The 12,001-nt window shown below is 40.5% G+C and overlaps 1 protein-coding gene across 2 annotated transcripts in view; it reads left to right on the forward strand.

Annotated features, from left to right (window-relative positions):
- LOC139947097 (biotin--protein ligase-like) overlaps positions 1-12,001 on the forward strand; it is a 43,203-nt gene that overhangs the window by 13,154 nt on the left and 18,048 nt on the right. For both annotated transcript variants that reach the window (XR_011787318.1, XM_071944935.1), the window contains exons 3-4: positions 4,338-4,692; positions 5,831-6,750. Coding sequence is in view for 1 of the 2 variants with exons in the window: in XM_071944935.1 (XP_071801036.1) it covers positions 4,338-4,692; positions 5,831-6,750 (1,275 nt within the window). In the remaining variant the exon portion in view is untranslated. The remainder of the gene's footprint in view (positions 1-4,337; positions 4,693-5,830; positions 6,751-12,001) is intronic.

A 12,001-nucleotide genomic window follows, 5' to 3' on the forward strand; every position in this document is an offset into this window, starting at 1 on the left:
CTGTACACATGTATTGACTCTAGCCTACAGGAAAAATAGTACATAATGTTGTAATTTTCTTTCAAACAAGAGCTAAGTTCAAAACCTCTGTGCTGGGAATCTTCATACCTCTCGCCACCTTAGATAAAACCCTCTTCCATAGATAACCCTGTTTTAAAAGATGAATTGGATCTTGATGCAGTATGCCAGGCATGCTCCTGGTGCCTCCTGAAGAATGCAGCTTCCTGACACCTTACATGCCTTATGCCCAACAGGTTCATTTCTGCTATATCATGAACTGGACATGGTCTTCATTGGGTTTATCAAGGAATGTGTATAAATAGAAGAGTGTAAGGCTCGATGCAGGAATGATGAAACGATTTCCCCTCAGTCAACAGCTTCAAGGAACGTCTTTATTTTAAAGACACTGGACACTATTGGTAAATGTCAAAGACCAGTCTTCTCACTTGGTGTATCTCATCATAATGCATTTAAAATAACAAACCGGTGAAAATTTGAGCTCAATTGGTCGTCGAAGTTGCGAGATAACTATGAAAGAAAAAAACACTCTTGTCACAAGAAGTTGTGTGCTTTCAGATGCTTGATTTTGAGACCTCAAATTCTAAACTTGAGGTCTCAAAATCAAATTCAGGGAAATGAACTTCTTTCTCGAAAACTACATCACTTCAGATGGAGCTGTTTCTCGCAGTGTTTTAAACTATCAACATCTCCGTATTACTCGTTACCAAATAAGGTTTTATGCTGATAATTATTTTGAGTAATAACCAATAGTGTCCACTGCCTTTAATGACATAATGTATAAAACCACATCTTGAACAATGCGCAAAAAAAACTTTTCAGGATGGGTTGAATTCATGCCTGAAGCCTTTTTCAGATTGAATTTTTGGGGTGAAATATGCCTCCTTTTCTAAAACTACTGTCACAATACATACACTTGAAAGGGGGTCGGCATTTCTGATAGAGTCTTATAAATACATTACATACAACTAGTATCAACAGTAAATTTATGGTCATTAACTTGTAGAGTAATTACATTTGTGCCATAACATAAACTTTTCAAAAGCAAAGTCTTTGCAGACCGGAATTCTCTTTACTAGACACAAATCAACATGAGAAAAAAAGAAGATGTAGCCTATTGACAAAATAGGGATACCTCCAACTATGGCTATAGACGATGTGACCTCTGACGTCACACGAAAATCATAACATGATTCGCGCGCATACCGCCGGGCAAAACCTTTGTGTTTTGGCAGCCAGCTAGAAAGTGTACGCAATCTTACTGTGACTGCGCAACTCAGTGCCCGGCGAAACATGACGTATAGAGTGTTTTGTCAACAGAGGGCGGTTTGAATGTAAACATAGGTCACATCGTCTATATTGCTCAGTTTGTAGGGCGCCGGCATGTTGCAATTGGTACGAGTTCCTTTGTTCAACCCCAAATCATTTATACCTGGCCACCTTCCTTTGTGGTTTATAATATTTCATTTTTTAAAAGCACGTCAAGAAAAGTTCTCTCTTCAAATTGATTTTTTTCACTTTGATGTAATCAACAGAATTACTCAGAAAAGTTAAAAACTGCTGGACTTTTTCCATCCTGAGTTTACTGGTCTGATGTTAATTGTAACTGGCCTCAGGCGTGGGGCCCAGTGTAAATCTTGGGGCCCTTTTATGTAGCATACGTACATGTAGTGTACATTAGTCCACTCTATAAATAATACGCCTTTTTCCAAAGGATACAAAGTGCCAAGTATTTACTGCAATGTGAATGGGACGAAGTTCAATTTATGTGACCTACATACTGACATACATGTGCGATCCTTAGCACCATGTAATGGTTTACATGTACAAGGTGCTGTGGCGCAATATGTTACCAATCCAGCCAGGAACACCGGGAGAAGCCCTGTCTCTTTTCAATAAGTGCACTTGGTTCTTTTACGTGCGTTTTACAACACACAGGACCAACGGTTTTACGTCCCATCTGAAGGATGAAGCAATGGTTAAGTGTCTTGCTTAAGGACACAAGTGTCACGACTGGGGATTCAAACCCACACTCTGCTGATCAGAAACACGGAGAGTTTGCTCGTTAAAACCGCTTGGCCACCACACTTCCACGTAGATGCCAAATTTTTGAGATGTTTTCCTCCGTTTGGAAGCTGGGAGCTTTCAATCAGTAAATTAATGCAGAGTGGATCTCTAAGAAAAGTTAAAAGTTATGTCGGATGATTTATTTTGCTGAATGATTAAAACGTCACTTAAAAAGAAATCGTGTGGATTGTCACTCACCATCTTAAAGGTCAATTATTTCTTGAGGGTACTTAAGGGACATCTAAAAATGTGGATTGGAAAGTTTCCATTTGCAACTTTCTTTTTTGGTCAATTATCAAAGTTGTGTTGTTACATAGTAGCGAATGAATTCTTTCTGATGGCTGATGCTAATTGTGTGTACCGGGTAGTGCATTATACACTGTACCTTGAACATTTCGTACACTTGAGGACTTGACAAATTTTTTGATAAATGGATTCAGAAATGAATTGTCTAAAAGCTTTTCATAATTGCTGAATTGACTGCAGAGAGAAAACAGAGAGCTGATGTTCAAAACAACCAGCAGTGACCTGTATATTAGCCATGCATTATTTAAGCTGTACAATGGTACATTTAAAGGCACCTGGAAATAGATTTTTTTCTTCCCTTCAAACATTAGAGTATATGTTCCTGAACAATAAAATAATTTTTTGAGTAATTGTTTTTGACGATTTATATGTTTAACAAATTAAATAAAGTTGTGTGGACTTTGCCTCGATCGAACATCGAACACACGTACGTGCAAGTACATTCAAGTCCTGGACGTGAGTTTGTACGTTTGAAAAAGTTTTTTTCTTGCATTTTTCCGGCAATGTCAACCAGGTATTTTGCTGCTGGATGCAGCAAAACAACTAAAGATGGTGTCAGTTTGCCAAGTTGTCCGGTCCGACGTCTTTTCCAGCGCTGTGCGGCAAACACTTTGAGCCGTCGTGTTTCGAGATTTTGACATTTTGACATTTTGACATTTTGACATGAAGAGAAAAGTTCTTTTCTAAAACATGACGCCATCCCAATAATTTTTCCAGCTAGTGGGGAAGTCGAAGAAGGTACCTGAAAGACGTAACGAACCTAAAGGAGCATTTGCCTAACGTGAAAAAAATCAGGTATTGTTTTAACTTTGAGGGCATGTTTTTAGCTTGCGCCAAGGGCCACAATGCTGTGTTGGCACTGCATGCGATTCATCGCGCCTCGATTGACGTCACGAACAGCGCCATCTCGGGTCGGGCTTTTTTTCCAATTTGTAAATAACATGGAAACTAATTTATGTAAACCTTAGTTAGTTGTTTATTCATATTCCACTCATCAAAACACATATTTTAGTGACAAAAGCTTTATTTTGACAAAATACCACTTCCAGGTGACTTTAACATTTAACTTTTTGAAGCACTGAGTGCAGTTGAGGCCGACTTACTAAACTTCAATTTGGTCAAAAATCTAACCTTCACTTCATGCTGTGTTTTGTGGCCACTATTCGCAGGATCGACTTTAATCAAAGTATAGACGATGTAGCCTATGTTTACATCAAACCGTCCTCTATTGACAAAATACTGTACACGCCATGTTCCACCGGGCAAAAAGACGCGTAGTCATGGTAAGATTGCAAGTACTTTCTAGCTGACTGCCAAAACACAAAGGTTTTGCTTGGCGGTATGGGCGCGAATATGGTTTTTGAGTGACGTCAGAGGTCAAATTGTCAGAATAGGAATATTTACCCATTATAAGGGAAACTCAATAGTAACCATCTGAGCCTGAATTCTACTTGGCAAAGCATCCGAATAAAAACACCACACCAACTTTTTGTAGAGAAGACAATGAAGAAATGTTTAGTTGTAGATATGGGAGGGAATCCCCCAAAGAGGGAAACCCATGCAGTCGGGGGGCAATTTCATGCAGTAGCCTGTAAGCACAAAAAGCTTGCTAAGCACAGAATAGCACAGACATTAAGGTTACATTGTTTTGGCTGCTGCCTGACTAATTTTTTGCGTAGCAAAGAAATTTTTTGAGCAGTATTTTCTGCTTTAAAGCTTTTTGAAATTGGATCCTCGTAGGGACTGAAAACCCAATCCACATGCAAGGCTTCAAGGGAATCATAATCTTATGCTCTCTTTTTAACAAGATTTTTGGTTGTCCCCATTTTTTTCCTTTTTTTTTTTTTCTGATGTTCTTAGTGAGAAAGGCAACCTGTTGACACCTTGGTGTTTTCTGCCTCTTGTATAATATTTACACCAAATTTCTTTGTTTGATGATTTCACAGCAATGTGTCGACCTCTCAAAGGACTGGACGTCTTTCATCGGCACAGCAACCTCCAAGGCCTCGCAGTATAAGGGACAAGACATCGCCCCATCCTCCTCCAACCTCAACTCAGTCTTCATCCTATTGGAGGCCTCCCCACCCAAGAAGGACCCCCAGGGACGGCTCAACCTTCGCAAGGTTGCCCGGGAACGCGTCGTCAAGCTTTCGGGGCTCACCACTCCTCTGGCTTGGAAGTCGGGGGAGCCCTTTGGGATACTCGTCAAGGCTTCGGCTAACAACTTTGGGCTGGTTGGATCGGCTTACCTGGAGGGAGTGTTAGAGCTGGATGATGGGCTTCTAGTGGAGCAGATAGTCTGTAAGTTGTGTTGGTGGTTGGCTTGTGCGTAAAGCGCTCGCCTTTCACCAAGGTGACCCCGGTTCGATTCCCGGTCGGGGCCATATGTGAGTTGAGTTGTGCGTTGGTTCTCTGCTGTGCCATGAGGGTTTTTCAGACTATCTGGTTTTCCTCCCTCGGGAAAAATCAAACACTTTCGATCATGGCTGTGCTCCGTGGTCATAATGGGTTGATGTGGCTGGCAGCCAAAGGCGCCAGTGCATGCCTTCTTCTGGAACACATTGTAGCCGCGCCCCCAAAATTATAAGTTGTGTCAATAACTGTTTATTCAGGCATGCAACATTTCAGCTGATATGCTGATTTCCTCCTTTTCTTTTCAAAACAAGTGCCCTAGAAAACTGAAAATCACTTTCAGTGTGATCGGCCATTTCCTCTGTGTTTGTTTTGCAATTAGAAAGTTGCATGTCTGTTTATTTAAAAGATTAAAAAATTATTATCTGTACAGTGTGTGGCCCCTAAATGTGGAATAAGCTTCCTACAGATCAGAAAAGCCAGCTCACTCACCTCATTCAAGACACTCCTTAAAGCTCACCTATTCCAGCAGGCTTACTAACCATTCAACTATGCCTCAGAGCCTTAGAACAAACTTTTGATTTTGGCGCTCTAAAAATTACCTTTTATTGATTGTTAAAGGAACATTACAGAATTGGTTTTTGCGAACAAAACAGTTGCTGGCGGTGTAAGCACTTTATTTAATCCACTATATACACACGTACATAAACTGACAAACCTGTGTAGAGATCGATCGTGTTTGAGATCGATCGGCCATCTGGGTCACGAGAGAATAGTTAAAAACCTATTTCAAATTTTGCATTGCATCGATGCCAAAACAAAAATGAATAAAACGCTCACTGAGCGATAAACTCCAAACGACAAGTTAGATGCTTTATTTCTCATCAAATATGACATTTCAGACAGAAATATTTCAAGGGATGTTTTCACCTGTCATCATCATTAGACCGTGTAAGTTTTATGTAAATCTGTGATCTTCACGGTTTTTGTTTCTTACCAATTCTGTAACGTTCCTTTGATAGCATGCTTTTTTGGCAAATCCTTTCATTCTTTTAATCATATAACTTGTTTGTTGACCACTTCCCAGGTGTGGATACCATCGGAGAGCCGTTCAACCTAGTCAATCAGGACCCTAACACCCCATCCCCACAGCATAAACCACCCCAGTCTCCCTTCCAGCGTACCCCATCAGGGAACAACATCATCCAAAGAACCAACTCCTCCCGTAAGGACCCCAGCCTCCTCCGCCGGAAACACTCCCAGGAGTTCCTGAAGAAAATGGAGGAGCAGCAGCGCCGATCCGTCTCGCGGAAATCCTCCTCTGAATCCAGCGACCCTGGGGCGATCTCGTTTGAGATGACAAGCCCCGGACCGGACGATGAGGTGATGTTTGAAACGGAGAACCCCCCGATATTTGAAATTGGAAACGTTCAGATCGACGTCGGCCAAACTGAATGGTTGAACGAGAGTAAATTGTCGTCTGGAACGGGGCCCTCTAGTGGTGGCATCTCTGCAAAACCACCAAACATTCTGGTGTACACCGGCGCCGGCGACAAAACGGCCATGCCAACATTTGAGACCACCGTGGCTTTCTTGGAAAAGTTTATGCGTCGGGAAGGCTACGTTGTCTACCAGCTGAAAGAATCGCAGCTGTTGACACATCCATGGTCTGATAACTGCGCTCTACTGGTCATTGTAACCAGCGTTGAGACATTGCATAAGGATGCGTTAAGGAAGTGTACCGACTATGTCCAATCGGGAGGGCAGCTTCTTGTACTGAGTGGAGTCAGCGTGCAGCCCCAGGAGAATCTTGGTGTCTGTACCGTCGACTACTCAGCAACCCTTGACAATGACAAGATCCAGTTTAAGGCACTGTGTTCTGGAGATGCGTCGCCCGTGGGCATGTTCACTGGTAGCCAAGTCACGGTGCTTGGAGAGAGCCAGGGAAATGCAGTCATCACAGAAACATCGTTTGAGGGGAGCGTAGGAAAAGTTATTGCATCACAAGTGAGTATACGAGTAGAATATAATATTGAGTTTGAAATGGATGGTGAATTCTATTTTAAAAATAATTTGTATGCATGTAATCCACTCAAACAAGGATAAAAGCCACTCTTGGGAAGGGGGGCCACACTTAAAAAAGTAACCGTTTAAAAACGTGTACTAAGTGACCCAGCCTGATAGTGGTGATTCACAGTGGTACAATTGACTCTAAGCCCCAGGTCATTGCCTTACAATGTAGTTCCCCCTTGAAGTGTCCAAGTAGAAGTTTAAATTTTCTTCATACTGTACATACATCCATGTACAATGTAAATGTAGAGGAAAAACTGCCCTGCCTTACAGTGACGGCATATCAGGCATTTGTGTACTTTTGTTACACACATAGAAGATGAACCCGGAGAACGCTGAGCTCGGCCGCCCTCTGTGTCGTCTGTGGACGCGCTGTATTAAAACCACGCGATACGCGCGTATGGCAAAACAATCATCGCATGACACGCGTTTATGGCAAAATGGCAAGATGGCATCGTACATAGACTACATGTAGTGTTTTTATTGGTCAATGTTCATGACGTCTGTATGGCAAAATATTTTGCCATACACGCGTAAAAAAATGGCGTACGCGCGTCCATAAAAATGGTCTCACAAAGAAATCGCATGCACAATGACGCACTCGCACTCAGCGTTCTTCAGGTTCTATTTCTATCGTTGCACACTGTACATGCTGTATGATATACTGGGTACATTGTATAAGGTTTAGATCTCATGTACTGTACAATATGTAGGCCTTGCTTTTGACAAGGAATGCACATGTTGCTTGTTACATACATGTAAGCACCCTGATGATATATCTGGGCCCAATTTCATTAAACATGTTAAAGGCACTGGAGTCGATTTCACAAAGCTATATAAAAGGAGGATATCAAAAACGTACAGTATGGCGAGTGATCGTCCTAACTTGAGATAAGACTAGTCTTACATGTTCAGCGTAGTGTAAGTTTGAATCCCGGTCGTCTTACAAAGAAATTGCATCCACAATGATGCACTCGCACTCAGCGTTCTTTGGGGTTCTATTTCTATCGTTGCACACTGTACATGCTGTACGAATATACACTTTCTTGGTAAACATTGTAGTTCATGTAGTGTACAGGTGTATAAAAAAGGTTAAAACATTTTCATATTATACAGGTTTCACCCTAAACACTTAGCCTGGTGTACAAAACACGGTACAGATTTTTATAAATGTCAACATGTGAGCATTGCTTTTGATGTGCAAATTTGTTATCACTCAAAGAACGAGTGTACAATGTAAATTACAGTTCTGTGAGATTGGAGAAAATGTCCTGTGGGAAGAGCTCTGAAGTAAAATTATCGCCAGCAAATTAAATTTAGGAGGATGTACACGTACCGTCTAGGGAAAATGTGCAATGAATTACTCGTATTCATGGCATTACACATTATTAAAGGAACGTTACAGGATTGGTAAAAAAGAAACAAAAATCGTGAAGATTACAGATTTACATAAAACTTAATGAACACGGTCTAACGATGATGATAGTTGAAAACATCCCTTGAAATATTTCTGTCTGAAATCTCATACATGTATTTGATGAGAAATAAATAATCTTATATCGCATTTGGAGTTTATCGCTCACTGAGTGTGTTATTCAATATTGTTTTGGCATCAATGCAATGCAAAATTTGTAATCGGTTTTTCACTATTCTCTCTTATGGCCGATCGATCCCAAACTTCTACAGGTTTGTCAGTTTATGTAGGCCTATTATGGTGGATTACATGAAGTGCTTACACTGCCAGCAATTTTTTTGCTATCAAAACCAATTGTAATGTTCCTTTAAAGCCATTGGACCCTTTCGGTACAGAAAAAAAATAACAAAAGTTCACAGATTTACAAATAACTTACAGGGTTTACAGAAGGTAGTGGTGAAAGACTTCTCTTGAAATATTATTCCATGAAATGCTTTACTTTGTGAGAAAACAATAAAACAACATCAATTCTCGATAGCGAGAATTAAGGATTTATTTTTAACACATGTCCTGACCACGCCGAAACGCGCGGATACAAGGGTGGGTTTTCCCGTTATTTTCTCCCGACTCCGATGACCGATTGAGCCTAAATTTTCACAGGTTTGTTATTTGATATAGAAGTTGTGATACACAAAGTGTGGGCCTTGAGCAATACTGTTTACTGAAAGGGTCCAATGGCTTTAATGAAAGCCTTTTTTATTGAAGTAAAATGTAATAAGTTGTGAGTGATCCCGTGACTGCTAATTTACATTGTCACTGATTGTACATTTTATTATTCATGAGAGCTGCCAACTCACCCTGATTCTGCAGAAAGTTCCCTGAAAATAAATAATACATCTTCATGTTCTGATGAACAAATTTGACAATTGCCTGGAACATGTAGACTTGTGGACAAGTCGTTAATTCGGCCCCACACGGTAAGATAGTCGATTTAAAGCGGTGCTCTCGCGAGGTCACTGCTCTCGCGCAAACTGCTGGCTCCCCGATGAGTAGAAATCGGGGAGCCAGCAGTTCGCACGAGAGCAGTGATCTCGCAAGAGCACCGCTACGACTCAACTATCTTACCGCGTGGGGCCGATTTAACGACTTGTCCACAAGTCTACTATGAACAAGGAAAGAAGCTTTTTCCCTTTTTATACTGAACATTGTTTGTATGTTAAACAGTTTTTAAACCCTGATTCATAAATACCTCAGACAGTTTCGCTATTCCTATTGGTGTAGAGCGCGTCACGTGGGTGTGTATAAACCTTTGTTTATGACCGGTAAAAAGTGTTAATTCACTTCGTCTCGGTAAAATTATCAAGACCAGGCCTCGTTGGGAATAAACCACTAGTTGAAAACCTCTTCACTTGTTGTACAAAATCTCCATGATTAATTGATGGGAATTTTTTTTTAAAAGTCCACTTGGTACATGTAGACCTGTAATCAAAGAAAAATGTTCTGTCTCCCCAAATTAAAGGGAACTATTCGTTTGATACGTTTTAAAACTAAATGGCATTTTGGTCAGAAGCCTACATTACATGTAGCTTTCGATAATTTCGGTAAAAAGCATTTGAGAAACATTTCACTTTGAAGTGAAGTAATGTGGTTTTAAAGGGAAGGTACACAATGTACACAGTCACGTTTGGTAATTACTCAAAACAAATATCAACTTAAAATTGACTTGGTAATGAGCATTGGAGAGCTGTTGATAGTTTAAAACATTGTGGGAAACGACTCCCTCTGAAGTAACAGAGTTTTTGAGAAAGTGGTAATTTCTCAATAAAATATTAAAAGACTTTTAGCTAGAAGTATTTTATTCCTATCTGAAAGCACACAAATTCGTCCAACAAGGGTGTTTTTTCTTTCATCATTTTCTCGCAACTTCAATGACCAATTGAGCTCAAATTTTCACAGGCTTGTTATATGCATAATATGTTGAGATACGTACACCAACTGTGAAGGCTAGTCTTTGACAAGTAACTTTAAATATGTTTAGGGCCTATACATTATTTTTATTTTTGTAACATACAGAGTTGCTACATATACAAGATATACACATTATACTTGCTGTACATATTTTAATGGATAGTACATATGTACATGTCACACGTACGCATTTCCTGTAAAAGTTAATGAATCGAAATTAGAATAATTTGGATCTCAGCATGGTCGAAGCTGCTTGGGGGCTGCAGTCAGCATTTGAAGAATGGGCAAGTGGCATTTAAAGATGTGAACATACTGTACAATGTACATGTAAGCCTACTGTGAATTTAATTTTTCCAATAAATTTGCTCTTGTGAAATGTTGCATGAATTCAGGACCGAATTTACACACTTGGACCTTGGACCACAGAAGCCATGGCCTTATAGCTGCCCTGGCTTGGTGGCCTTGGTGCCCCTCCCAAAGTTTCACATGGATTTATGATTTTCCAATTGAAGTGCCCTGTTGCAAAATGAATAATGGGCTTGCCATTTGACCTCTCAAAATAGAAACTCATCGCCTGACGTTTCAACAGTATTATTATAGCCACCCAAAACTTAAAGACACTGGACAGTATTGGTAATAATGTCAAAGACTAGCCTTCACTGTTGGTGTGTCTCAACAAATGCATAAATAACAAACATGTGAAAATTTGAGCTCAATCGGTCGTCGAAGTTGTGCAATAATAATGAAAGAAAAAACACCCTTGTCACACGAAGTTGTGTGCTTTCAGATGCTTGATTTCGAGACCTCAAATTCTAAATCTGAGGCCTCAAAATCAAATTCGTGGAAAAATACTTCTTTCTCGAAAACTACGTCACTTCAGAGGGAGCCGTTTCTCACAATGTTTTATACCGTCAACCTCTCCCCTTTACTCATTACCAAGTAAGGTTTTATGCTAATAAACTTTTTGAGTAATTACCAATATTGTCCACTGCCTTTAAGACAAACCTTCAAAACCCAAGTGCATGTTTTGCTTGATTTTGTGAAACTTACATATAAGACTGCACTATTACAAAACTGATTATGTTTGACATGGGATCAGACGCGTTGAATATTAAATCAGACAAAGTAACGCTATCAGTAGCAAATGCCGCAGAGTACTACATACAAATGTATGCCTACTACATTGTAGGGGTACAACAGACGCACAAACGCGAGCGCGTCACATCACCATCAGCCACTTGCCTACAAAAGGCGCAATGTTTCTTCGTTTTGCAAACCAGTGTGTTAGTGCGCAAGCCCCATACAAAAGGCGCAATGTTTCTTCGTTTTGCAAACCAGTGTGTTAGTGCGCAAGCCCCATACAAAAGGCGCAATGTTTCTTCGTTTTGCAAACCAGTGTGTTAGTGCGCAAGCCCCATACAAAAGGCGCAATGTTTCTTCGTTTTGCAAACCAGTGTGTTAGTGCGCAAGCCCCATACAAAAGGCGCAATGTTTCTTCGTTTTGCAAACCAGTGTGTTAGTGCGCAAGCCCCATACAAAAGGCGCAATGTTTCTTCGTTTTGCAAACCAGTGTGTTAGTGCGCAAGCCCCATACAAAAGGAGCAATGTTTCTTCGTTTTGCAAACCAGTGTGTTAGTGCGCAAGCCCCATACAAAAGGCGCAATGTTTCTTCGTTTTGCAAACCAGTGTGTTAGTGCGCAAGCCCCATACAAAAGGCGCAATGTTTCTTCGTTTTGCAAACCAGTGTGTTAGTGCGCATGCACGATGTGCATCTCACATACATAAATTTCATGGGAATAGTTTACA

Source organism: Asterias amurensis, chromosome 14 (assembly GCF_032118995.1).
Source record: "Asterias amurensis chromosome 14, ASM3211899v1".
Lineage (NCBI taxonomy): Eukaryota > Metazoa > Echinodermata > Asteroidea > Forcipulatida > Asteriidae > Asterias > Asterias amurensis.